Here is a 26,144-nt window from a genome sequence, read left to right on the forward strand (position 1 = left end):
CCGCCCACATGGAAAGGATTCGAAGGTCGCTCAGGATACAGGGAACAAATGAGTCAAACCTTCATTACCCTCATCATACAATTATGCCCCGTATCTAGTCACATCGAGCGTAATTCCAACTAATTTCGACGCCTGGTTAAGGGATCACTGCTACTTATATATCCCCCCGTGCGCGCTGGATGGTCATGGTTTGCTTCGTTGTACGCACTCAGCCTCAGATGCAAGGATAAAGAAACAAGGGGAGGATTCTCAATACTCAGTTTACATTGCAGTCCACTTCGATTTGACCTCCACACGGCAAGTGCACAAGGCATCAACACTTGATCACTGCGGACTGGGACTTTAGGTAGCAGAGGTTTCTTGTCTGGCTCCGTCCACCATCCATGGCTACCAAGGAAGCGGTCACTCACTCCTCTGGGGAGAAAGAGGAGACGGGAACCGACACGCCTTCCAGCAGCGAAGATGCTCATGACACTATAAACACGCCTGATAAAGGGGTGTCTGACCCTTCTCCCCCATCGGAACCGAAGAAAAGCACCATCGAAGCACAAGACTCTCGCCTGACGACGAGCACCAGCAACCAGAGGCCGTACTCGGCCTTCTCCAACCGCGCCAAATGGTTCATCGTGACCATGACCGCCATGGCGTCCTTCTTCTCCCCCTTGTCCGGCCAGATCTACTATCCGGTCCTCCCCATCCTGACCAGGACGTACCACCTCTCATCGTCGCTGATCAACGTCTCCATCACCACGTACATGGTCTTCCAGGGCCTCGCGCCCAGCTTCATGGGCACCTTCTCCGACGCCAGCGGGCGACGGCTGGGCTACATCCTGGCCTTCACCATCTACACGGCCGCGAACATCGGGCTGGCGCTGCAGGATAGCTACGCCGCCTTGCTCGTCCTGCGGTGTCTGCAGAGCGCGGGGAGCAGCGGCACCGTCGCGTTCGGGTACGGCGTCATTGCCGACATCGTCACCACGGGCGAGCGTGGGAAGTTCTTTGGGCCCATGGCGGCCGGGGTCTTGACGGCACCCGCCCTCGGACCGACCATTGGGGGTCTTTTGACGCAGTTCTTGGGCTGGAGGGCCGTGTTCTGGTTCCTCACCATCATCAGTGGCGGCTACCTGGTGGTGTACATCATTCTGATGCCCGAGACGCATCGCAAGATCGTCGACGACGGGAGCATCGTGCCGTACCAGTGGTGGCGCCAGTCCGTCGTGCAGTACATCGCCGGCCGCCGGCGGCTGAAGCGAATGAGCGCCGACGAGAGGCACAACTACGAGCAGACGCGGCAGGCCCTTGCTGAGAAGCAGCGAGACGCGAGGATCCGGTTCCCCAACCCGCTCGGGTCCTTTGTCATCCTCACGAACCCCGACGCGTTCTGTCTCATCCTGTACACCGGCATCATGATGTTCAGCAACCTGGTTCTGATGACGAGTACCCCGACCGTGTTTCCCAGACTCTATGGACTCAACGAGCTGCAGGTGGGGTTGTGCTTCTTGTGAGTGACCATCCCTTTTCTTTTCTTTGGTTCCCTTTTGTCACCCATGCTATCTATCTATCTCCTATTATCAAGACGCTTGGAGCTGACCAAGACATCCACACGCACCCCAAAAAGACCACTCGGTATCGCTGCGAGCATCGGCTCCATCTGCAACGGCCGCCTGCTTGACTGGAACTACCAGCGGACTGCCCGCAGGCTGGGGGTGATGGTGGACCGCAAGCGGGGCGACGACCTGCGCGCATTCCCGATCGAGCGCGCACGCCTGCAGGCCGTGTTCTTCTTCCAGGCCGTGCAGGTCGCGGCGCTGGCGCCGTACGGGTGGGCGCTGCAGCGCCACGCCGCGCTGGCCGTGCCGCTGGTGCTGCAGTTCGTGCTGGGCTTCAGCCTCGTGGTCGCCTCCAACTCCATCAGCACCCTGCTCTCCGACATCTACCCGGGCAGCGTGTCCACGGCCTCGGCCGCCTCCAACCTGGTCCGCTGCCTCTTGGGCGCCGTTGGCGCCGCCGTCGTCGACGACATGCTCACCGGCCTGGGCCTGGGCTGGTGCTTCTTCCTTGTCGCCATGCTCATGGCCGCTGCCACGACGTTGCTCTGGGTCGAGGTCCGCTGGGGCATGGGCTGGCGGCAGAAGCGGTGGCGCAAGCTGGAGGAGAAGAAGAAGCAGGCCGAGCGGGAGAAGAGTGGGCAGGCTTGAGCATGGACTATTTTCCCGTGAGTACATTTTCCGTCGGGGACATAGGCTGGCTGTCTAGAGTAGAGCATTTATTGGAGATGGTTGTTAGCATGCATGCATGTCAAGGGGCTAGGCTGGGCTAGCTGGGTTATTTGCTTTTCCCTTCCCCTTCCCTTTCGCCCTTTCCCTTCGTTTCGACCATACATACATACATTCATTCATTCATTTGGGTGCTCTGCTCTGCACATTTAAACAAATACAAGGAAGAAATCATCCCATTTCCGAGCGGGAGGGGAGGGGGGAACACATAAACACATGAATAACAGGCCGGGCCAGGCGGGGCTGGGCTGGAAACCAGAGGTCTGTCGCGCACGCATGGGCAGTCCAAGCCCAAGTCCAAGTCCGAGCAAGCCCTTCGATGTCACTCTCTCCCTCCCTCCCTGCTCATGAGCATATATATATCTATATGTATATGTATTGTCACAAAAGCATCATCGCTTTCAGAGAGACATGCATACATATATCGATCGATACCGTTATGTATATAGCAAAGGGTAGGGGCTACTAGGCTAGCCATGAAAGCCAACCAACGATCTAGGGTGCGAACTGTACTTGAAACACTATACGGAACGGCATCACGAGCCAACATCGATTGTGGACATGTCGAAAAGAAGTTCATGTTCTCATATCTGCGCCATCGATCGAATCTACCGTGTCCAATCACGACGAGCCCGATATCCAAAGCCAGCGCCCCCTTCGGGCCGAGGACTAAAGACGCCCTGCCTGGGAGTAAGTAAAGCATATAATATGCCTACAAGCAACAGCAAACACCCACGCAAAGATAAAATCATTCTCCTTCATATCCCTCCCCAACCGTCGGGTCCCTGGTGACCCTAATCTCCTGCATGGCGGTATTCCCGTCCCTTTCATTCTCTAATACCAACCCCTTTTCGTTCGCCAGATGTAATAAGCAGATGAAACAGTACGATGTGCTGATATCCTTCATCTGGGGTTCCGGGTAGAAGGAGCGAAGGTCTTGGATAAGGTCGGTGAAGTTCAGCGTCCCTTCATCAGCGGTGTTTGGTCGACCCGGATCGGTAGGCTCGGCTTTGAGTGGAGCTTCATGCTGAGGCTGGTCGTCAATGTCCATCATATCGACATCGCCATCGCCATCGCCATCGCCGCCGTTGTCAATCTGTTGCTGCTCGGTCGCCGTTGCGGCGGAGGGTCGGTCAAACACATTGATCAACTTCAACCGGCCCTCCATGCCCTTCCACATATTCTCCTTTAACCTCCTCACGTCAACCTTCTTTGCCGTTCTTGCGTAATTGACGTACTCGGGTCGAATTCTTCTTCCAGCTTGTGTGACGAGTTGGCTTCCGAAACTGCCCGGAAGAAGCTCAGGTTGACTTTGTGGTGGTTGCGAGTTTTGCTGTGACTGCTCAGATCCAGCGAGATCATTGTCCGCTGCAGCCTCGCCGCCGAGAAGGTTGAGATGCTGACCTTGTGGCTCCGGTTGAGGGGACAACATCTCCCTCGCGTCCATAAAAGCCTGTCCGCCATCATCACCACCACCTCCAATACCAATCCCATCGTCGTCGTCATCTTCGTCAATGGGCAATGGGCCGTCAAAGGGAAGCAACTGATCATCATCCGCAAAGAAGTTCGCATCATAGTCCCCCTTTTTGTCCTCGTCATCCAGCTCATTACCAGCACCTTCACCAAAGGCGTTCGTGGTTCCGATACGGTTCCTCGCCCCGAAACCCTCGTCGATAATGCCCAAACCCACGCCCCCCTCTTTTCTCCTGATTCTTCCCACCCGACACTTGGGCTTAGTCCATAAGCGCATTAACTTCCTGGGGTCCACCACCTCGTCGTCTTTGTCGAGCAGATTCCGGCCCTTTGTCCGCCACTGTGATTTCGGTAGGGAGATCTGCGAATTCAGAACGGGGGGTTGTTCAAGTGACTCCTTCAAAGAGTCTGACATGGGGCCCAGAAAATCAATCTCATATGGCTCCTTTTCCTTCCTCTGTCTCGTGGGGGGAGCATTGGTGCCACTAACTTCTTGTTGTTGTGCTTTTTGGATTTTCTGCATCCGCCAGTTTTCCAGGGTGAGGAATGCTGTCTTGCCTTTGGCGCGTGAGTTGAATGCTTTGTCGAAATAAGCCATGATGGACTCGTGCTCTGCATCCTCTTGGTACTTTTGCTGCAGAGACAATGCGTATCCGTCACCCCCATTTTCCAACAGGTTGTCATCCACGTCATCGGCTCGCGCAACTCGGGCTTGAGCCTCAATCGCAGCATCTTTCGCCCAAGCTTCTCCTCCTTCGCCGAATCCCACGTTATCTGCAACGTCGAAACCGCCGAGCAATCCGTCGCCGTCGTCGTCGTCATCATCGAAACCCATGGCGTTGCTTCCATCGAGGAAGATTCCTGTCTGATCGGCCAGATTGAGGGAGAGATTTGTTGCAGGTGCCGGGGTCTGGGAGCGTTTCTGCTCTTTCCAGTCTTCGGGGACTTTAAGGAAGGGCAAGTTCAGGTCTCCAGATGGATCGCCCAACGTAAAGGATTTCATAGAAGGGCAGACATCCTGTGAGTCCAGTATGCTCATATCCGGAAAGAACTTGGCGGCCAGAGAAGCCAGGTCGATCTCTTCGTCTTGATCATCCGCAACACATTCCTCGTCCTGAGTGGAGGAATCGGGCTCCTGCTGTTCTTTCTCTGTCGAGCCCACCTCCTGTTCCTTTTCCTTGTCACCTGCCAAAGCAGCATCTCCCGCATCATCGCTGCTGTCAAACACGATGCGCCCGTCAGAGTCAATAGATAAATGATTCAGGAGCAAGCCTTTAGCACCTCCCTCATCAAAATCCGCAGATGCCTTCTTGAAAAGCGGATCGACCGCAAACTCGAGTTCCAGCTTTTTACCCTGGAAAGTCGCAAAGCCGGGTGCGAGCGTGGCTTCATGGCTTCGGGCGGGTTTCCTCTTGGATTTTTTCTTCCCGCCGCCTTCCCCGTCATCACCGTCTTCGTCGTCGTCGCCATCCTCGTTTTCATCATCCTCCTCGCCATCACCCTTACTTCTCTTCTTGCTCGCGTCAGAGCCACCGCCGTCAGCAAGACCACTCAACAAGCGGCCAGTCTCCGTGGCAACACTGTCGACTCTGCTCGTGTAGATCTTGACGCAACCATCGAGGGTGCAGCTCGCCTTCTGAAAATTGACCCCGTCTCCTTCTTTCAACAGGCTCATATCATGAAAGTAGTCGATCAGTGCAAAATTCCACGAGTTTGCAGCATTGATCTTATTGTCCGTTGCCATTTTCATCCACTCTTCGAAATTGGCGAGAATCGGGACGCGTTTCATGGGTGTGACGCCGTTGTCTTCGGTGACGCGCCCAATGCTGTTCCGCGAGTGTTCGCTGTTATGGCGCGATTGGTTATTCAACCCCCCTCTTCTTCGTGCCTGCGCTCCATGGTCTGAAATCCTGGGGGTCCGGGGGGAATCCGACATGGCGCTGTAATTCGACTCTCTTCGTCTCTGGTTGAGTTTGCGCATGGGACTTGCCGCTGCCCGGATCTCGTTCATGTGGATTTCTTGGAGAGCCTGTCGAGACTGTAGTCGAGCGACCTTTTCACCTTTGTCATCGTTGAGCGCTAATCTGTTGATACAACACGGCAGGTCAGCAATCGACGCGAATAAGAGTCTTCCCGGACCGCGAAAAAATACTGCCCGTCACTTCGTAGCGCTTCGAGTGAATCAATCATCAGGAGGGGTTCGTACTTCACTGGAGACGCCTTGCTGCTCTCACGCGCCATTCTCATAACAACGGTCTGGCGCATGGGGCGCCCACTGGACTCTCGTGCAACATTAGGCATCTTTTCCAACGTCTCGATGCTGCTGTTGATGAACTTGTCTGGTTTCGGGAGGCTTGATTTTTCCGACAGCCACCGCTAAACTGATGGCCGCCTCTTGTTAATCGAGTCAAGGATGTGTTGTTCGTCTCGCCATCGACTGACTTGTCGTCGTGGATTCTGTTGAAGCTTGTTGTGAGCGTTGAGCAGTTGGAGTCGTTTGTTGACATGCACCGAAAAGGTTTAGTGCAGCCACATCTGAGCTGTCACGTGATATAGTCCCAAATGGGCAACGCCCCGGCCTCCGCCTTTGACATTTACCTCATCCTGAAGTATTCTCAGTGGATAGTGCTACTGGAACAGTGGTTTGGATGGTTTACAACGACGGAAAATCTTCACATTATGTTCAATTTATGGTGTCTGATTGTCTCTCATCCGGTCTTCTCTAGCTCCTCTCTCATCGCTCGTCTCCTTCCAAACGCCGTTTAATCCAGTACTCTCCCTGCGACAGAGCTCGCACTCCTGTCCTTCGTCTCAGTCTTTCGCAGGCCTTTGCCTTTCTGGATCTCACCCAGTAAAGCACCTATATCACCAGTTCCAGAACGGGCTGGAGCGGGCATCGGTGGAGGCGGCGGCGGGCCCCCAGGAGCACCAGAGGTAGGGAAAGGGGGAGGTGGCGGTGGTGCGTTGAAAGCACCAGAGTCGGGCATTGGAGGAGGAGGCGGTGGTGCCGTTGGTGCGCCACTCCCGGGCATCGGAGGAGGAGGTGGTGGTGGCGGAGCGGAACCGGAGTCAAATGCACCTGGAATTGGTGGTGGTTCTTGGACAGGCGTCTGGGGCTTGCTATCCATGGCAGATAGTGGTCTGGGTGGTGCCATGGTGCCAAACAGAATGGAAGCCAAATGTTTAGCAGATCCTCCACCGGGGTGTTCGGCTTCGTCGTCACTATCTTCATCCTTCTCGGACCCGGCAGCAGACCATTCATCCTCTTCCGGACGCCGCCGTGATTGAGCACCGGTAAAGCTGGGGGTCAATGGCTTAGCGGCCTCCTGTTGAGCGATTCGGTGGAAGGGGTTAGTCGATGGCAGGCTTTCTGCAGGCGGCGCTGGCGGAGGAGGGGCTGTTGGAGGCGAGAATGTCTGAGTTTGCGGGATAGGCGGCGGGGAGAAAACTGGCCTTCCATTCTCTGACGGTTGCGTTTGGGACAATTTGCGGAAGTATGGGTTCCTCGATTCTTCAGCAGCTGGTGGGCTAGAAACCGGGGTGGCCTCATGACCACTGCTTGCATAAGGTTCCGGAGCAGTGCTCGGTGGTGGTGAGGCAATTGAGCCAGTCAGCATTTGGCTGGTTGCCGGAGTGCTCTCTTGAGGCGTAATCTGTTGTGGACCGTCGTCGTCGTCTGATGACGACTCGTCTCCAAGTTGCTCAAGTTGAAGCTGGAGTTGGCGTTCCCTCTCTCGAGCTGCCTCCAGCTCAGCTCTTTGTGCAGCAAGCTTGGCCTCCTTCTCCTTGGCCTCTTTCTCCGCTGCTTTCTTTCGGGCCTTTTCTTCTTGTTTCTTCACTTTACCTGCCTTGACTTGCTCTTCGAGCGCTCGCAAGCGGGCTTGAGCGGCCTCACGCTCCTTCTCAAGCTCCTCTTCTTGAGTCTTCGCCTGGGCCCTAGCCGGTGTCAGTAGACGTCACTCCAAAGGGATAATAGACACTCACTCTAAGCGTTCGCGCTGGCGCGCCTCTGTTTCCTGCTCTGCCCTGATCTGCGCAGCAGCTTCTTCTTCCGCCTTCGCCCGGGCTGCTGCTTCAGCGGCCTTCTTGGCTGAGAAATCTGTGCTGTCTTGTCTCTGCTTTCGAGTGGGCGGAGGAGGCGGCTTCTTCTCAGCCTTCGGACTTGGAGGCGTCACCCCCTCATTCGCAAGTCTTTGCTGTCGTTCTTGCTCACGTCTGGCATCCTCGGCTTCAGCTTTGCGAAGGCGTTCGGCTCTCTCTTGCTTCTCGCGTTCCTGGCGCTGCTGGGGAGTTTCACCAGACTCCCCAGCTGGCTTGATTCCGGCCGCAGCCATTCTCTCCTGTATACGTTTCAGAGCCTTCTCCTTGGCGGTCGCAATGCGATCCTGATGTGACTGGCCCGTTGTCACGGAAGAGGTCGAAGAGGCCGATGTTGGAGCTGGTCGCGAAGGCAAGTTGCCATTTGTCGGTGTCGGTTCCTCATGTGAAAAGTCGCGCGACGATTGTCTGGCTGGGCGTGATTGTCTGCGTACGTCAGTTTCATGTAATCGATAAACTGTTGGACGGATCTCACTCTTCTTTGCGAATCTTCGCGGTCCTACTGCTCCGTTGTAGGTCGTAGATGAGTTCTTTTATCTCATCTTCCACGCCGAGAGCTTCCTCCCACCTCCGCCGCTCGTGCTCCTGAGTCGGATTATCCCCTTGGTCTCGCAGCCCATCTTCGAGGCTCGAAACAAAGTCCTTTACGCTCTCTTCTACGTCTCGAGTCATAGCCTCGTGCCGTTCTTGTTCTGATTTGACCTTAGAACTCTCTTGCTCTAAGCGTCTCTGCGCCCCGGCTTCGTCATCAGCAGCAGGGGCAGGGCGTCCAGCAAGCTCAGCAGCTCGAGCTTGCATTCGGGCGCGCGCTCGCGCTTTAATACGGTCGGCTTCGGTGATCGTGCCGTTAGGTCCAGTTCCAACAATGTTTGAGGCACTGTTGGGATGAGCTTTGGCGTCCTTCAAGCGGAAGAGTTGCAGCTTGGCTTCGGCAATGCTCTTCTCAACTTTTCTTACGTCTGAGGCCAATACTGGGAGGCGATCTTGGTATCGTTGCAGCTCTCTTCTCATCGCTCTCCTCTCTGCGCCTGTGTCCCCGCTGGCCAATCCAGAGTTAGGATGCGTATCGATATCGTCTTGAATTCGTCGGATCTGCCTGAAAAGTTCTTCGGCCTCTCGTCGATCCCTCCGATCCAGGATATCCTCGTCGTCAGCTTGTCGTTCGTCCTGGAAGTCAGTGGCGTCGAGTAAGATCTTCTTCTCCCGTATCTTCTTCCTGATCTGATCGGGCGTGAGATCATCATAGACACTATCTCCCATGTCGGAAGATGGTGCGGGGGAAGGAGTTCTACCCCCGTGCCCAAGACGTCGTCTGGCACTCGAGCGATATCCCACGTCGTCGTCATTGTTGCGGAAGACAGTTGCATCCTTGCGGCCAAAATTCGGCGACGCAGAGCCACTGCGAAACGAATGATCCTTCAAGTAACTCACGCCGGTCTTCTGAGGCTGCAGGAATGCACCCGACGATTTTCTGGCCTCTGCGTCCTGGGACAGGAGAGATTTGACGGTATCAATAGAGCTATTGAAGTTCTTTGTTGATGGAGGAATGAGTTCTGGCGGAAGCCGGGCCGGGATGGGGTATCCGTTCAGCTTCCGATAGATGAGATGCATCGCGACAGCGAACTCGTCCATGTTCAGTCGACCCTTATTGTTAGGGTCAGATAGTGTCCAAATGGATTCCAAATCGGATCTCTCCAGCCCACTCTGGCCCATAATCTCAATTGCGGTCTCTCCAGCAATGAAACCCTTGCCTAGACCATCCCAGGCCTTGAACAGCTGATCATAAATCCTTTTCTCGTCCTTGGTGACCGCCCAAGGGATCTTCGCGGTCCCGGACAGCCCTTGCGTTGTGTAGCCGCCGGCTTCGCGACCAGATTGAGGCATCAGACGTTGTTGAAGAGCTTCAATATTGGGCAGACCGCCAGCAGGCGTGTTCACGAAACCCCATTGGCCAGGAAGCCCGGTCGGCTGGGCTTGCAGAGGGCCTGTCTGTTGCGGTGAAACATTCGAACCGAAACCACCCGTGGGCATAAGTGGCAGCGAAGGTCGAGCGCCGCCAAAACCACCAGGCTGGGCGGGATTTACAAAACCCGTGGCTTGAGTCTGCAGGCCCTGCGAGAGCCCCGGGAAGCCGGTAGGCTGCGACTGGAGGCCGGGCTGGAAGCCTGTAGCCTGATTGTAGAACCCCGTGGGCTGGGAAGTGAGCTGTGTCAAAAGCTGCTGGTTAGATGGCTGCTGCGGGGTGGGCTGCTGAGGAGCAGGGGGGGAAACAGCATTCTGCCTGAGCGGAGCATCAAAGTCCGGTACATGCGACCGCGTCGGCGGCAAAGGCTTCTCATCCGGAACTCCAAACGAAATGATATCGACCATGCTCGACACCTCGTTCTTGATCTTCTCGGGAAGCGCGCTCGGCAGATCCTTTCCGGTCAATCTCAGATTGCACAGATACATGGCCAGAGCAAACTCGGGGAAAAGGAGCTGGCCTGATTTTGTAGTGTCGGATAGGATCCATATCTGCGATAAGGCACTGCCAGGCAGTTTCGACCTCAAGAGCAGATCTCTGGCCTTCTCTCCGCTCAATGCCTGGCCGTCTCCCACGGCGGACTTGAACAACTGCTCAAATTTTGCCTGGTCGGTAGCAGTGATGAACGACAACCGAATGTTTGGGATTCTACTGGAACTCTTGCTCTGCCTCCTCCTGGCCGCAGGTGGTGCGCTGGTTGAGCCTTGAGTAAAAGAGGCCGCGATCTGAGACGACGTCTGCTGAGGACGGAGAGGAGCAGCGGCCGGCGGCTGTTGCGGAGGAGCTGGAGGAGGAGGAGCAGCTTGAAAGGAAGGCTGTTGCTGGAAAGCTGGGGCCTGCGGAGGAGGCTGCTGAAACTGGGGTTGTTGAGGTTGATTTTGAGGGGGATAGCCCGTAAACTGAGGTTGCTGCGCAGGAGCTGGAAACCCCTGCGGCTGCTGATAACCTGGAAAGCCGGTCTGTTGAGCTTGTAATTGACCGGGGAAGCCGGTGGGCTGCGGAGCAAAGGGCGATTGCTGTTGCGGAGGAGCTTGATTGAACGAGCTGAACGATTGCTGTGGTCCGAAGCCTCCAGGACCAGGGCGTGCTGAATTTGAGCCGCCCAAAAACGAATTGGAAGACGAATACATGCTTGCAACAAACGACGCGAAATGCAAAAAGCGGATGGGAGACAGCAGAGACGGGAAAATGGGGGACGGGAATTGAGTGAGATGAGCGACAGCCAGAGTTTCAGAAGCACTAACCGACCTCGCCGCCCTGCACTGACGCGGTCTTTGCCGCCGCTTGAAGCGATACGAATCAAGCTCCAGCATCGTGGCTGTGGCTGAGGCGTGCTGGGGCTGAGACTTGGCGTGGCGCTGCTTTAACCAGAGCTTGGTCGCTGCAAACTGCGACTGCGCCTTGAAGCATCTTTAAGAATCTAGCACACAAGCATACTTTATTCACGTCCAGATACGTGCAGCTTGGATTATCGAGCAAGTCTCCAGACGCATTTATCTGTCGGTGGTGTCCAGAATGTCCAGGGCGTCGACTTATGGTGTGAAAACCAGTATTATCACAGCACGTATTGCTGACGCGAACAGTCTCAGTGAACCAGTGTCATTGAGACAAACCTCTACAAGAGACTGCTGGCAGTTTTCAAACAGTTCACATCGTTCGCCTTTGCTTCCAAACAGCCACTCATCCTGGAATCCTCTCCGTCGAAGAAGCACATAGGAACCGGGGAAACCTGGGTCACCCCGGCGGAGTAAAACGAGGGATGAGGAGCCCCAAACTCAGATCCCCAGATTGTCCTACTATTATCATCCTTCCCCCTCCCCGGATGCGGCACCGGTAAGGATCCCGCCGATTTGTCTTACCGAAGGTTTAATGTATAGGGCTCAAAGAGAACGAGAAGGTAAGGTCTGACATAAACAATGTCGACCATTCTTGTGCAAGGAACAGTCCACATGGCAATCGTCTTGCATCTCGAACGTTAATCGCAACAGGTCAGGTCAGAGATCAAGAACGCTCCAATTCGGTTTGTTGGGATGTTCTGTGGTCTCTACAAGGTCCCAGTCACGAATCAGGAGCATGGGATTCGCCGAGGTTTTGCAAAGCATCAAAATGCAGCATCTCCCAAATTGTCTTTGATTTCTTTTACCTAAGCAATTTCAAAGCAAACAGACCAGGTTCCACCATCTTGGAGCTCTCGATTAATTGTGTGCTCTCCTCCATTCGATGATCAAGAATCCTGCTGTGAAGCGGCGTCGCTATCGCTGCGCCGAAGCATGCAGCACTTGCAAGCGTCGCAAAGAAAAGTGTTCGGGCAACAGACCCTGCGCACGATGCATTGAGCGCGGCGTTCATGAAACTTGTCAATCTCAGCCTCGCCAGTCGTCCAGTGGCTTCACAGAATCTTACCACGTAAATCACGAAGGATCCGTCGCCACCGAGTCGACCAGTCGAGACCCAAATGTGCAAGACAAATTGTCACAAGAGTCTCTATATCCTCTGAGCCTGGTGATGAGCAATGACTCTACGTCTCCTGTTCTCCAAACATCCCAGCTCATACAAGACACCAAAGGCAGATACATGTTTATAGGTGACTCAGCCGACTTATCGCTGCTTCAGAACATTTGCAGCCTGGTTGGGGCATCTATAGGTCCATGTGCTCTCGTGGAAGACCCTTTCCGATACCAGATGGTCGAGTCGGCGCCAGAAGGCCTCGCCACATGGCTCCGTGCGACAGACCACCAAGCGCCGGCCAAACCGAGTTTTGATGAGGCGGCTTATTTGATTCGGCGCTTTTTTATAGCCACAAATTGTGTGCTGGACCTCTTTGATGAGAGTGACCTCCTCGATAATCTTGCGAATTGGCTTGATAGCCAATCGGACCACACCTCTGTTCTGAGTGCAATATACTACCTCGTGTTCGCCATAGGGGCCCAGACATGTCCAGAGGACAAAGACGCACTGGCTAGCGTCTACTTCGACTATGGTCGGTATCTCACGGCATCATTTTTCATGGAAGATCCCAGTATTCCAACCGTGCAAGCGTATGCCATGATCACAATGTACCTTCTTGGGGCATCTCGAAGAAATGCTGCATTCATGTATCTGGGAACAGCCGTTCGCGCCGCCTATGCCCTTGGGCTACACCGGTCTGACATCGCTGGGCTTTTTACTCCGGCCGAGATCAAAACGCGGGAGAGGGTGTGGAAAGTCATGCGAATTCTGGATCTTTTCATGAGCGCCTCGTTAGGAAGGCCTCCATCGACAGAAGAGACACGTAACACAGAGCTGGACGAGAATTACTCACCATCAGTAGATTTATGCGCCATTTTCGAAAGGATCTTGACCGATATTTACGCGAAACGCATGATATCCACCGACACACTCCAGAAGATCAGTCAGCACCATCGTCGGTGGACAATGCGCTTCCACAGAGGATTGGATACCGACAGCATCAAGGATGAGGAATTCCTCGAGGGCCGACTCCCAAATATTGGCCTGATACACGTCCACGAGGCATATTACTGGACAATAATACTTCTCACACGGCCGTTCTTCGTGGAATATATCTCCAGTCGCATTGCCTTAAAGTCGCAGAATTGCAGTGATGGAGAAAGAAGTCCTGACCCTCTCAGGTCCTCTCACCGAATCCAGGTCCATGCCTGTGTTAACTCTGCGATAAGCACAGTCAACATGCTGAGAAAGTTGCTTGGGTTTGAAGGGATACCGAAGAGGCTCCCTTTTGTTGTCAATTCGATCTTTGTTTCAGGTCTCGTTCTGGGTTTGTCCTACTTTGGCGACTTGTACAAGATATATCCATTAGATGACAGTCTTGGAACCGCACTGAAACTACTTGCCCTCTTTCCGCATGATGCAGTCGCAAAAAGAAATCTGGCGATTCTGCAGTCGCTTCTGGATGCCTGCAGGATCTATGTCAGGAGGGCAGCAAAGGAGAATATGGCCATACACTCTCAACTGGTGACTGGCATGTTTGGACAGATCCACAGGGAGGATTACAAGGAAGATTCGAACACGACGAATACTCCAGAAGATCAATGTTCTGTCGACAACACCGAAGTCCTCCTCACCGCAACGAATGTACTCAACCGTACAGGACCACACGACGCTACAGACCAGGGACTGATCAATGTGTCCACTGGGCTCAACAACGAAAATGTCGGATTGAATACGCATCATCGAATGGAAACTAATAACCTCAATCTAGAGGCGAACGCTGATCATCCCGACTTCCAAGACGACAGTTCTCTATTGCCTGCGATGTCTCCGCGGACATTATGGTTCGGCTCTTACGAAGACAATGTTCCTCTGTTTTCGATGATCGACGCGCGAGATTTTCTGGGATAGCGCTGATTATTGGGCACGCTTTCACAGAATGTTCGTCTTTCGATGAACGAACGCTCGAGAAAAACCTGTTGGGATAGCGTCAGTGCTCCCTCGGCTGAGGACATATGATCTGACAGAATCCTCCTGGATAGTTCCTGGTTCATCCTGGTTTTTTCTTGCTAGCACGGCTAAAAGGATGCTGAAGTTATATTCGCGATCAAGCCCTGTGAAACACTAGGAAGGTTCCCGGATGAATCGCTATCTAGCCCAGGGACAACATCACACCACGGTGCTCGTGGCATTTCCGAACCGTCGACCTCCATCCGGCCCCAAAGATTCGCCCTGTACAGGCCAATAAGAGGAGATGCCGATAAACCACTATGCTTCCGATGGGGCTCCCCCAGATTTCCGACCCCATAACACGCTGCCGACTCCACCTCCCGACCGATGTCGACGTTGATCCTGAGGAGAGTAATACACTAGTCATCCACGATGTTCATGTTGTTCTAGTACGGTGGGACCCTCTGTAATGCGGAGAGAGATGGGGTGGCCGGCTCGACCTCGATGCAGACACCCAGCCTTGCAGGGATGTATCAAGCTGGGTCGAACCAACTAATCAAACTCACAGGCGACACCTGCATCGAGAATTCTTACTCATGTTGCATAACATGAGCGTTCTCTGGGGGGCCTGATCCATGGTGACAAACCTGTGCATGTCTGCTACAAGGGCTTCGGTAAACTGGCTTCATTCCTGGTGTGATGAGAACCAAACTACGGGGGCTCTATTAATCGCACATATCTCCCAGTGAGATGGCCCTTCGGAATGCCTTCGGGAGAAGTTTGTGTTTCGGAAATGTATCATATGTTAATGATAATTGTTATGGAGTTGATCATTTCGGCAGAACTGACTAAGGCGTTCAACTTTGATTCGACATGCTGCATGCTTCAATTCCGAGGGGCGTCAGTCTTTCAGGAGACCGAAAAAATAGTGAGATGCATTGGAATCAAGGATCTACGTTGCCTTGCTTGCTCAGGGCTTTCATTTCTCGCCGTCGGCAGTGGCATTCATTGGGCAGAGAGGTGGACTCATCCTCTCGTCTACTAAGACCATCTGGTATTTAAGCATGAAGCTCTCGACATTGAGATTCAACATGTGCTTCCAGAAGTCTGTGCTTGAATTGAGGGTACTTTCGAAGGCCTTCCGCTCAATCCTTGATCCAACACACCGCCCTCATCCCCAAGAGAGCCGAGATGGGCTCTTTACCGCCTCCAGTCGAGCTCGATGCACTCATTGTGGGAGCAGGCTTTGGTGGAGTCTACCAATTGAAAAGACTACGTGAGGAAGGATACAAGGTCAAGATCGTCGACAGCGCTTCAAACTGGGGCGGTGTCTGGTACTGGAACCGATACCCAGGCGCCCGCGTGGATTCCACGATTCCTCACTACGAGTTTTCAGACCCTTTACTTTGGAGAGATTGGAACTGGAAGCAGCGATTCCCCGGCAGCGCCGAACTTCGAGATTACTTCGCTTTTGTTGCAGAGCGATGGGATCTGAACAGAGATGCTATTTTCAATACCTTGGTGACCGCGGCCACCTGGGATGAGGAGAGTGCCAAATGGCACGTAACGACTCAGACTGGCCAGAGTTTTGTCGTCAGGTACCTTCTCTTGAACACTGGGTTCTCGGCAAAGAGACATATCCCAGACTGGCCGGGCATCGACAAGTTCCGGGGGACCTTTGTTCACCCTTCATACTGGCCCAAAGAAGAACCCGACCTCAAGGGCAAGAAAATCGCCGTCATCGGAACTGGATCGACTGGAGTTCAACTTTCTCAAGAGTTGAGTAAGGTGGCCAAAGACTTTGTGCTGTTCCAGCGAACCCCAAACCTGGCACTGCCGATGAAACAGGTCGAGTACAGCGGCGACGAACAGACGATCCCCCCTCAGAAGTATCGAGACGTCTTTGCCGGACGGTCGACAACCTTCAGCGGCTTTACCTTCGACTTCCTGCCACGGGGGACGTTCGACGACACACCCGAGCAAAGGAGACAAACGTACGAAGAACTTTGGGCCAAGGGGGACTTTAGCTTCTGGCTTGCGACCTACCACGACATGCTCTTCACCGAAGAGGCCAACAAAGAGGCGTACGACTTCTGGAAAGCCAAAGTGCGGGCGCGAATCCACAACCCAGACCTCCACGAGGCGCTGGCGCCCGAGATCCAGCCGCACGCGTTCGGGTGCAAGCGCATCTCGTTGGAGAACGGGTTCTACGAGATCTTCAACCAGCCCAACGCCACGCTGGTCGACGTGACGCGGACGCCGATTGTCGAGTTCACGGCGCGCGGCGTCCGCACCGCCGAGCGCGAGTTCGAGCTCGACTACATCGTCTGCGCGACGGGCTTCGACGCCATCACCGGCGGCCTGAAGCAGATCGACATCACCGGCGTGGCCGGCCAGACGCTCGCCCGCAAGTGGGACAAGGGCACCCGGACGTACCTGGGCCTCTGCGTCGCGGGCTTCCCCAACATGTTCTTCACCTACGGGCCCCAGGCGCCGACGGCGCTGTGCAACGGCCCGACCTGCGCCGAGCTGCAGGGCGAGTGGATCGTGCAGATGGTCAAGGACATGGACGCCGCCGGCCTCACCACCATCGAGGCCAACCGCGACGTCGAGGACCAGTGGGCCCAGGACATCTGGAAGCTCGCCAACGCGAGTCTGCTGCCCAAGACGAAATCGGTAAGTGGTTTGTTTGTCCACCGGCTCGCTCATCGCATTACACACAACCTCCTTTTTCTTCCCCCTCTCTCCCTTTCCTGTGTATGACATTGAGAATCAACCCCTTCCTCCCCTACTGATCTGATGAAACTAACTTGTCAGTGGTACATGGGTGACAATATCCCCGGGAAGCCCAGGGAGCCGCTCATCTACCTGGGCGGCGTGCCGAATTACTACAAGACTATCACGGAGTGTGCCCGGGAAGGCTACAAGGGGTTTACACGCGCATAGGACAGGTAGTGTGTGTGTGAGAGCTGAAAGAACTGCAGGCAGGCCAACTAGCCATACACTCTCTCGTATGGGGAGGGAGAGGGAATCTGTTTTATTGGCAAATTCATACCGAGTCAGCAAATTCACTATTTCGGTTCCTTGCCGTCATTTTTGCTACGTGATACGCGGCTACTGTGATGCAGTCTTGATAATTTTGCAAAGTCCATTCACCACCATTGAGATACCTCCCTCCCTCCCTTTTGCCGAACGCCCGAAGTCCAGCACTCCGAGTCCGCCGCGCTAATGGTACAGGGTATCGCTGCCAATCCGTCACAGTCTCGTACTATTTTCTGAATCTTCTACCCACCCATGCTACTGACTGACTGCCTCCCTCGAGTGGACAGACAGACAGACAGATAGCCCAGGCAGGGTATTTGTCCCATCCCTCACTGTCCATTCTGTGCGCCGCCGACCATCTTTCTCAGCTCGTACTCGCGCGTAAAGTTGGTCTTGAGGACGTCCAGGTCATGGACCAGGTCGCGGCAGCTGGCCAGGACGGCTTCCTTGGGGGTAATCTCGCCGTCGGTCTGGACGCGGAGTTCGAATTTGGCAAAGAGAGGATGCGGGACCTGTGAAGAAAGGGGGTTTTTGCGTGTCAGAATGAATGTGCTTGTGATTGCTGGCTAGCTCTTTTCTTTGTTTTCATGACGGACTCACTCGATAGGCAGCAAAGGTGACGTGGCTGTTCTTCAGAAGCTTGTCGCGGAGGAGGTTGGCGAGGGTGTGGTCTTCTTTGTTGAAGGTGAAGATGGTCGTGTTGGGTGTACCTGGATAGCTGGGGGTTAGTAGGGTCACAATCTGCACACACCGACGCGAGCACCCACGCGTGTCGATCTTCTCTTCAATCTTCTTCTCATCGTCTCCAAGCAGGAAGGCCTCAGTGCTAGAGAACATCAACCAGGGTGTGTCAGCGTACAACTCGAACACGAAAAGCAAGGAAACACGCTAGGCAGCACGGCAGCATGGCAGCATTTGTGCGATTTTAAAAGGGGGACGCCATCCAGGTATCGTCGGTCTCCGTAATTGCGCACCGTTCAGGTCTATTGATCTCCTCATGGTGCATTTGCCCCACACTGAAAAAGCTGTAGGGACGATTCGCTGGGTGGTTTCTCCAACCCGAGCCATCAATTGGATAGCCTCCCGGACCGGCGCCAGGGTATGGACTCTTATGTTTGGGTCGTGTCCTGACGGGCGAAGCCAGGGAAGCCGAGTCAGGCACCAAAGGCGGGCCAGGATCTTTCGTGTCGGTCTTTTCGACGACGTCCTTGGCAGTAGTTGGAGTCGTGGAGTCGTCTGTCATCCCCCCGCTACGAAAGCGTGTCAAACATAAGCCGAGAATACCTTGGTCGAGCCAGGTCCACCGTCCAGGTTCCAGATCATGATCCAGAGTCCAGAGGGCCCGAGGAGGCGCGACCGTTGGGGGGAGTGAAACTTACTCGTCCGGAATGTTGACACTGTTGATGTCAACTCCCGCATTGACGCCTCCCAAGTGTTTGTTCTTTGGATGATTGGGCCAGAGCTGGCTTTCAACCGGGATCCAAGAGCCGTCGCATGCCCGTCTCGGAGGGAGAGCACCTAGGGAGGGAGACTTGCTTCCGGTGGCCGCGGCCTGGATGGATGAGGTATCGGACATGAAGGATGATGACGGTTTCTCCAACAGGAGGAGCTTGTGGCACAGGTTGCGGAAAGGATCAAGAAGGTCCGAAGAAGGATAAATTGGTGGGGAGGCAGATGATGGTGAAGGGTGAGGTCTGAATTCAAGTCGGCAGAAAAGGGCGCCAAGACCAAGGTCCTTTGAGGCAGGCAGTTCTCCAGGAAACCATCACGGCACCCAACATGGCCTTTAAGGAAGAGTCGTCCAAACATATCTCCCGGTTGTTCGGGCTGAGTCAGGGGGTTCGAAAGGGTTGTAGGATGTTTGCCCTCTGGGTCGTTTCTTTGTGTACGCGATTTAACCCTTCTCTTGATCCCCTCCCTTTTCCCTCGGGTTTCCACATGGTGAAGATCCAACAAAGACAACGACACAGTGCTAGATCGAGAACATGAGGAAATCTGAGGACATACCGGTCGGGGGCGTTCATATTGTCAACCCAAATGAGAAAATATCCAAGACGGTTCAAAAGAGAGAAGGCAAAACAAAAGATTCCAAGTTAGATGGGCTGGGAAAACGGGAAAATCGTCAAGATCCAAAATATCCCCAGGTGGACGAGAAGCAAGAAACTGGATAGGGGGGTCGAAGATCACAAAGCGACAGCAACGAGAAGACGAAGAGATGGGATGAGGTCCTCGGCGTCACCCACTGGCCCTATTCAGGATTTGAAAAGTCGGACTCGATGAATGAGCGGACAAACAATACAAACAATGCAAAGTTGCCGAGCGCCACGTGACTATCAAACACCTCGACATCTTGTTCGATGCAGGGACAGACTTGCAACCAACGACATCTCCGCGGCACGAGGCACTGCTCCGGCCCCATGGAAGTTTCCATTTGCTGACAGCAAGCTGAGACCTCATTCGCAAGCTCTAGCAGTGCTGCCACGCCCTTTTGCTTTGCGAAAACGATGGACCAAAAAACTGCTCTCTAAGCTGTACACAGGAACTCGCAATTTGTCTGCGTGTTCGCCCTTCTTCTTTTCTTAAACAGCAAGTCTAAGTGACCCTCTCTCCCTCTGTGAAGTTGTGTAAGTTATTTTGGATCACCTTGTGCTCGACACTGTCGCGACCTGCATCTCACCAAGAGCTGGCTTCAGCATGACGGCCAACGCGCTTCACAATGACTATCCGTGGACGTCCCCGGACCTCCCCTTGGTGGTTGCCGCACCAATGATGAAGATTACCATGGGCCGTTTGGCAGTCTCGGTGTCTGCCAACGGCGGCATGGGTTTCCTCGCCGGTGGATTCGACCTCTCGTCCCTCCTACAGAACCTTTCTGAAGCAGCGGAATATGCCAAGTCCACCAACGTCCCCCTTCATAACGGTGTACTCCCCATCGGCGTGGGCGTCCAGAACTGGGGCGCCTCCCTCCCTCTCCTGATCCAGGCACTGGAGAAACACCCCGTCGCGGCGGTGTGGCTCTTTGCGCCCACACACCTCTGCGATCTCCTCGACTGGGCGAAAGCCATCCGCCAGCTCACCGACGAGCGCACCAAGATCTGGGTCCAGATCGGCACCGTGGCCGAGGCAATCGAAGTGGCCAAGACGACGAAGCCGGACGTCTTGATTGTGCAGGGCTCGGACTCGGGCGGCCACGGGCTTGCGCAGCGCGCGAGCTTGCTGACACTCGTACCGGAAGTGCGGGATACGTTGGCGGGGGAAGGGATCGACATTCCGGTCCTGGCGGCCGGTGGAATCATGGATGGGCGGGGAGCCGCGGCTGCGTTGGCACTGGGCGCGGACGGCGTGTGTTTGGGCACAAGGTTTCTCGCCTCCGAGGAAGCGGTCATCGCCAAGGGCTACCAAGATGAAGTCCTGCGAGTGACCGACGGCGGGACAAGCACGGTGTCGACTACCATTTACGACGTCGTCCGAGGCATCCACGGATGGCCGCAGACGTATACGGCCCGAGGGGTGGTGAATCGGACCTATCTGGATGCGGTGCATGGCGGCATGGGAGACGAGGAGAACGTGCAGCTCTACGGCGAAGCGGTGAAGATGGGCGATGCGGGCTGGGGTCCCGAAGGGCGGATGACCACCTACGCGGGCACGGGAATAGGGCTGGTGCGAGAAATCATGTCGGCGGGGCATATTGTGCGAAGCGTCCAGCAAGAGGCGGTACAAGTTCTGCAGCGGTCTGCCGCGAAGTACGGCAAGATGTGAAGATGGTTCTTGCTGGGTGTGTGTGTGTGTCTCGGTATACCGATGGATTGCGGACATTGTGAAACCATTTTTGGTCGTGACCGTTTGCATGCCTGTAATTTCGAGTCATCCACGTTCTGTCAAGTGTTGCATTGTATACAGAGTATTTATTGCCTTCGGTTGCAATTGACCGTCAAAAGACTCCTCTCAACTCAAGCAAAGAGAGCCTCAACGCAATGCATTTCGGGCCTTTGTTGTCGTTGCTCGCTTGCTTGATCACACCTCTCGAGGCGATGTTTCGAGAACGGTTTCGTTTCCTGCGGCATAAAGCACAGCGGCCGTTTCTCATGACGCCGTCGCAGCGACTGGTCCTTCTCCGCCCGGAATCAACTATCCATCAAGTGAGTCAGCAACCCCGGTCGACTTATAAAAGTGTGCAGCGCGAAGAAGTGTGTTCGGAGAAATGCTAACCAGCGGAGAGAAGAGATGGAAAGAGGCAGGAAACGCCATTCGTGGAACGACACGTGTAGTTGTTAGACGACGGATACACACTTACCATGCAGATATTGTTGCCGTTCAGTAGGATCTTGGGAAGACGCGTTTGAGCGCCGGTGTAGTCACTTGGTGGGCAACGTTAGTCTTCTTCCAAAGATGAATAGGCGGAGGACAAGCCAAGAGACTTACAACTCAATCACATCCTCCAGCACCATGTCTATAGACAAAGGCAGAAATTTGCATGGTTAGCCGACGTGACTCAGTTCTTCATGCCTCGACATATCCACCCTCATGCAAGGGATACATCCCAGAATAGACGACGGCTTGGTTGATACTTACTGACATAGTCATCGAACCCGATCAATGTACCGGCGAATTCTGTAAACCGGGGGAGGAGTTCGAGGTTAGCCAAGACATGGAAACCTGCCTCGAAACGCGGGCTCCTTGAGGAGACGATCGTGTTTGCAAAAACTGGGGTCCTCCCATACCTTTGTCGCCTTTCATGACGATCCAAATCCTCGAGCCGACACATTTATCGATCAGTTCTGCCCACACGAGCGGTTATTAGCAATTGACGTGACGATCCCGGTTCTCGCACACAGGAGCTGGGGGTAGGGGGGCGTGTGCTCGAGGTCTGGAATGATATATATATATACCTAGCGGTAGTAATTGCGACGCCATCGGCGCCGGTTTGGCGGTTAACATGACTAGCGCGGTGACGAAGAAGAGCGGGTGAGCCTTGTATCAAGGCACATTCATGGAGCGGTAGTCTGGGGAGCAGAATTCCGCGAAGATGATGAGGTCGGTAAGGCGAATACGACAAGAGAAGTTGATGTCAAGCCTGAACTGGAGAAGAGGCTTGTGCCAAGACCGGAACGGAAAAATATGAAGCCGTCATCCTGGATACCCAAGTGTCCTCAGAGCTTTGGGAGCTGGAGATATTGGTCTGGCAGTTTGGGGGAGATGTACATAACACTCTCAGACAGCCGCAGCAAGATCGAAGCCGAGTTGCTGGATGTCAGGCGGGATGAATATTGATACCAGCGCAACAGACTCGGAACATTATCTATTAGGTGCCTACTACGATGATATACTGTACGGGATCTCGGATTATCATCCCCAGAATGTCCAACGCCATGCTTTTGTCCCCTCCTTTCACTGGTGTTTCGGACCAATCCCAGTCAGCGGTCGTTCATCATAACAATATCATAACTCGTCATTCATATAGGTCGCGTTGTGTTTCCGTCTCGACCAGTCCCAAGGGTCTCCACCTGGTACACAGAGACCCAGCCGCCAGAAGTAGTCACGATGGGCGAAGAACAGCTGCCAAAATTTATAGCGCCGACTTATCTCCCACATTTCCTTGACCTCAGAGGCCAAGCTGTCGTCTTCCTGGGTAGCTGTTCCTACCTTCTCAGTCGAGATGCTGTCGGCAATACAAGCGGGATCCTCATCGCCCTTGCAATGCCGAATATCGGCACGACCAGGAGGCAGCGCGGGTTTGGAGATGTATATCTCGCCCGCGTGCATTCGGTAGCCCCATTCCTCCAGAGGCAAAAGCGGCACTGGGTCATCCACATGTGTCACTCTGCGGTACGTCCAGTCGTCCGGCCTGGTGGTGTTCAAGTTGAAACGTCGGTCGATGAACTGATTCAGAGCCAGGTTTCCGATCCGTGGCTCGCCAAAAGTTGTGACATGAGGCTCCCATCCTCTCGCTTGAAACTCCAGAGACGCCAACGCTGCAACGGCCCCTCCGAGTGAATGGCCCACCAGCACTAGTTCGTAGTCTGGGTGGTCCTTCAGGGCCATTTCCACGTGCGGGATGATGATGCAGCGTGTATTCCGCCAGGAGGTCATGAAGCCCGAATGAACAGTGCAGTTCGGACATTCTGCCTTGATCGAGCTCCTTTTCTCCGGCTGCTTCAGGAGTTGTGGAAGTAGTGGATCTTTTTCATTTTGCCGTTGCTCGGTAGTGCAGAATGAATCATTATCTCTCTCGCAAGGAAAAGGGGCATATTCCGCAGGGTTTGTCGACAGGTCGGCAATGGTGTTTGCGATAGAGTAGGTTCCTCGGAAGGCGACGATGACTCGTTTCGGGTAGGGAGGATGCGACAAGGCAATGTAGCCAGAGGAATCGGACAGAAGAGGACCGGTGTTCCAGGTGGTGACGAGTTCGAAGCCCTCAAAGTCGCTACATCGACTCAGGCATCTAAAGGGCTTCTGTATACCCGTCGTCCCGACGCAGTAGGATATGTCGACGATGCGAGCGAGTTCTTCTAGGGACTCAAAGGTTTGTTGGGAGATTTCTTTGTCGCTTGCCCGCAGATGCGCCGGAAACGCTCCAACAGCGGCTATCCATGAGCATATCCAGAAAACGGTCCACAAGCCGAGCATTGGAAAGTGCGATCACATAGATGAGGACAGCGAAGTGATCATGTCGTGCATAGGAAACGGGAGATTGCAGGACGAAGTCCTACACATCAATAAGCAATATCTCGGGAGAAAGAGAGTAGTGGCACGAGGGCCGGTTCGGCTGCGGCTTTTGGACTCGTCCTCTGTACTGCGCTCACATGACATTGACGTCACGCCCCCTTGTTCCTGACGGTTCCTGCCGCTATATCCGCCTCCATACAAAAGGTCTCCACCAGTGTGATGGCTTATGGGAGTGAAGGATGCTTAGGCACGATTCTCAATGTTTCATGACTATATGTAATTCGGATGCGAATATCAAAGGCCTGAGTCATCACGCCGAGTACTCCTGGCCTGTTACCCAGGTAGCTTTCTCAATGCGAAGCGCCCTCTGCACCCAGATGATCGTCAACCACGTCCAGAGCAGAGCCCACACCGACGGCACACCCCACCCAACACCATAAGCAACATCATTGCTAACAAGCCATATCACTGCAATCAAGCCGGCGCCAACGACTGTAGCAGAAATGGACCAGAACCAAAGCATGTGGAGGAGCAAGGCTCGAAACTGAGGAGAGGCATTGTACCGAGCCATGGCTGCCTTCCTATACTTCTTTCCGCCTTTTCCGTCGACCGCACACACATCTTCCATGAAGACGAATGTGAGGGGAGGACAGACCGTGTTTCTGACGTGGGAGCTGAGTCTGAAATGCATCAATCTCCAGCGACGCTCGGCGGCTATGCCGTTGAGGATGAAGATCAGCCCCAGATTGATCATGCCAACGGGCATTGGCAGAGCCAATGCTTTGACCGACGGATTGTGAGGAATGCTGAATATGATCAAAATAATTGTCATCACCGTGAATGGAGTCAACAGCACATATTGGGTCGCGTCAAACCCCCGGAAGAATTGACTGCCATACAAGGGTCTGTAGCCGTCGCCATATCGCATGATGCGCCACGAGCGCATGCCAAACTCGTAGCCGCTCACAAATCCGAAAAGGCTGGTAATGACAGCGAAAACGAGGCCTATCATCTGTCGTTAGCCTGTCGACGCCGCCGCGTCAACCCCTTCTCGAAGAACTCACCCGGCCTCAGAGTTGTACCATACGTCAACCCATAATACAACCCGATAGGAACGAAACAACACTCTGCAAGGGCCAGCAAGGTGAATATTGATATTGAGAATACGTGATCTCGGAGATCGAATGGAAGCGGAGGCGGCGCGTCCAAGCGTTTCCTCCTATCCCCATGTGAAATATGGTTGAAGCCCCCAAATTTCGCTTCTTTGAGGATCGCTATCGGTGGCGGACTCGGACTCGCAGCGCCGGAAGCCGGGCTGCTGGTGGCCGACGAAGTCGTCGTCGTAGCGCCATTCCCATTCTCTGTGATTCGAGTGGCCGATTTTGATGCATCCTTGTCAACGAAGGATGTTTTGTTGGCCTCCACCATTTGTTAGACGAGCTTGAGGAACATGGGCTGATGCCTGGAGGATGGATAGGAGTGTGTCTGTCGACGAGGATGATCGAGGGGGGCAGCTTCTGTTCATGATGATGTCGACAAAAAGCTGGCAATTGAGTTTCGCCATTGTTCTGGAAACTAGGATGAGCATCGCTTCTTGGAAGATGCAGATCGAGGATCGAGGCACCGTCCAGGTTTTGACGTCATCACAACCGGGAAGCCCTTGTTCTTCAGATGCACCAATCAACAGGCGCCATCAGTACGGCGCCAAGGAGGGCTGCCATTGGCTGGCTACCCACCCCGATTGTTACCACTTTCCCTGATGCTCTATTCCTGAGGACAGTGCCATGTAACCAACTCTTCCTGTTTGTCCAGTCCTTGAGCCCCATCATGTCCGATGTCACTTAAGCTTGAGCTGCATTGAGCCGAGACACGCTGTGCAGAATTGTTCGCTCGTTTATCATTTCGTCGGAGAAGAATGAGAAGATCTCAGTGTGCTCTGTGGGTCAGTATCAGACATTGAAATGAGACTAACGCCATGGTTGTGAGGGATTGAGCTGGGATTGAGCAGGAAGAGATGGCGTAGAAGCGATGAGTCGATGGAACATCCCAAGCACAGAAGTATCTCCCTGGCCAGGGAGAAGAGGAGGCACCCTTAGCTTCCCCAGCCTTGTGCCGATACAACTAACCAATCAGAGCACACCGACCAGGGTCCTGAACACCATCCAGAG

The 26,144-nt window shown here is 54.3% G+C and overlaps 10 protein-coding genes across 10 annotated transcripts; 4 read left to right on the forward strand and 6 right to left on the reverse strand.

The window, feature by feature from the left end:
* Positions 1–383: 383 nt before the first annotated feature.
* AYL99_04514 (hypothetical protein) lies at positions 384–2,198 on the forward strand (the record flags this gene model as incomplete). The annotated part of the gene is made up of 2 exons (XM_018836028.1): positions 384–1,501; positions 1,619–2,198. 2 exons carry the CDS (start codon positions 384–386, stop codon positions 2,196–2,198), a joined length of 1,698 nt encoding a protein of 565 aa, XP_018695678.1.
* Positions 2,199–3,024: 826 nt separating this feature from the next.
* AYL99_04515 (hypothetical protein) lies at positions 3,025–6,050 on the reverse strand (the record flags this gene model as incomplete). The annotated part of the gene is made up of 2 exons (XM_018836029.1): positions 3,025–5,833; positions 5,902–6,050. 2 exons carry the CDS (start codon positions 6,048–6,050, stop codon positions 3,025–3,027), a joined length of 2,958 nt encoding a protein of 985 aa, XP_018695679.1.
* A 461-nt stretch (positions 6,051–6,511) lies between these two features.
* On the reverse strand, positions 6,512–11,000 carry AYL99_04516 (hypothetical protein; the record flags this gene model as incomplete). The annotated part of the gene is made up of 3 exons (XM_018836030.1): positions 6,512–7,685; positions 7,734–8,273; positions 8,323–11,000. 3 exons carry the CDS (start codon positions 10,998–11,000, stop codon positions 6,512–6,514), a joined length of 4,392 nt encoding a protein of 1,463 aa, XP_018695680.1.
* A 1,552-nt stretch (positions 11,001–12,552) lies between these two features.
* On the forward strand, positions 12,553–14,229 carry AYL99_04517 (hypothetical protein; the record flags this gene model as incomplete). The annotated part of the gene is made up of 1 exon (XM_018836031.1): positions 12,553–14,229. The coding sequence occupies one exon, from the start codon at positions 12,553–12,555 to the stop codon at positions 14,227–14,229; it is 1,677 nt and encodes a 558-aa protein (XP_018695681.1).
* Positions 14,230–15,459: 1,230 nt separating this feature from the next.
* On the forward strand, positions 15,460–17,214 carry AYL99_04518 (hypothetical protein; the record flags this gene model as incomplete). Its single annotated transcript, XM_018836032.1, has 2 exons — positions 15,460–16,944; positions 17,086–17,214. 2 exons carry the CDS (start codon positions 15,460–15,462, stop codon positions 17,212–17,214), a joined length of 1,614 nt encoding a protein of 537 aa, XP_018695682.1.
* A 425-nt stretch (positions 17,215–17,639) lies between these two features.
* On the reverse strand, positions 17,640–18,886 carry AYL99_04519 (hypothetical protein; the record flags this gene model as incomplete). Its single annotated transcript, XM_018836033.1, has 5 exons — positions 17,640–17,822; positions 17,911–18,020; positions 18,078–18,136; positions 18,285–18,560; positions 18,690–18,886. The coding sequence occupies 5 exons, from the start codon at positions 18,884–18,886 to the stop codon at positions 17,640–17,642; spliced, it is 825 nt and encodes a 274-aa protein (XP_018695683.1).
* Positions 18,887–20,004: 1,118 nt separating this feature from the next.
* On the forward strand, positions 20,005–21,069 carry AYL99_04520 (hypothetical protein; the record flags this gene model as incomplete). Its single annotated transcript, XM_018836034.1, has 1 exon — positions 20,005–21,069. One exon carries the CDS (start codon positions 20,005–20,007, stop codon positions 21,067–21,069), a length of 1,065 nt encoding a protein of 354 aa, XP_018695684.1.
* Positions 21,070–21,393: 324 nt separating this feature from the next.
* On the reverse strand, positions 21,394–22,047 carry AYL99_04521 (U6 snRNA-associated Sm-like protein LSm5; the record flags this gene model as incomplete). The annotated part of the gene is made up of 5 exons (XM_018836035.1): positions 21,394–21,438; positions 21,605–21,668; positions 21,733–21,760; positions 21,883–21,921; positions 22,032–22,047. The coding sequence occupies 5 exons, from the start codon at positions 22,045–22,047 to the stop codon at positions 21,394–21,396; spliced, it is 192 nt and encodes a 63-aa protein (XP_018695685.1).
* A 702-nt stretch (positions 22,048–22,749) lies between these two features.
* On the reverse strand, positions 22,750–23,937 carry AYL99_04522 (hypothetical protein; the record flags this gene model as incomplete). The annotated part of the gene is made up of 1 exon (XM_018836036.1): positions 22,750–23,937. One exon carries the CDS (start codon positions 23,935–23,937, stop codon positions 22,750–22,752), a length of 1,188 nt encoding a protein of 395 aa, XP_018695686.1.
* A 349-nt stretch (positions 23,938–24,286) lies between these two features.
* Positions 24,287–25,404, reverse strand: AYL99_04523 (hypothetical protein; the record flags this gene model as incomplete). The annotated part of the gene is made up of 2 exons (XM_018836037.1): positions 24,287–24,981; positions 25,041–25,404. The coding sequence occupies 2 exons, from the start codon at positions 25,402–25,404 to the stop codon at positions 24,287–24,289; spliced, it is 1,059 nt and encodes a 352-aa protein (XP_018695687.1).
* Positions 25,405–26,144: the final 740 nt, after the last annotated feature.

The sequence above is a fragment of the Fonsecaea erecta genome (genome assembly GCF_001651985.1).
Source record: "Fonsecaea erecta strain CBS 125763 chromosome Unknown Scaff3, whole genome shotgun sequence".
Taxonomy (NCBI): Eukaryota; Fungi; Ascomycota; class Eurotiomycetes; order Chaetothyriales; family Herpotrichiellaceae; genus Fonsecaea; species Fonsecaea erecta.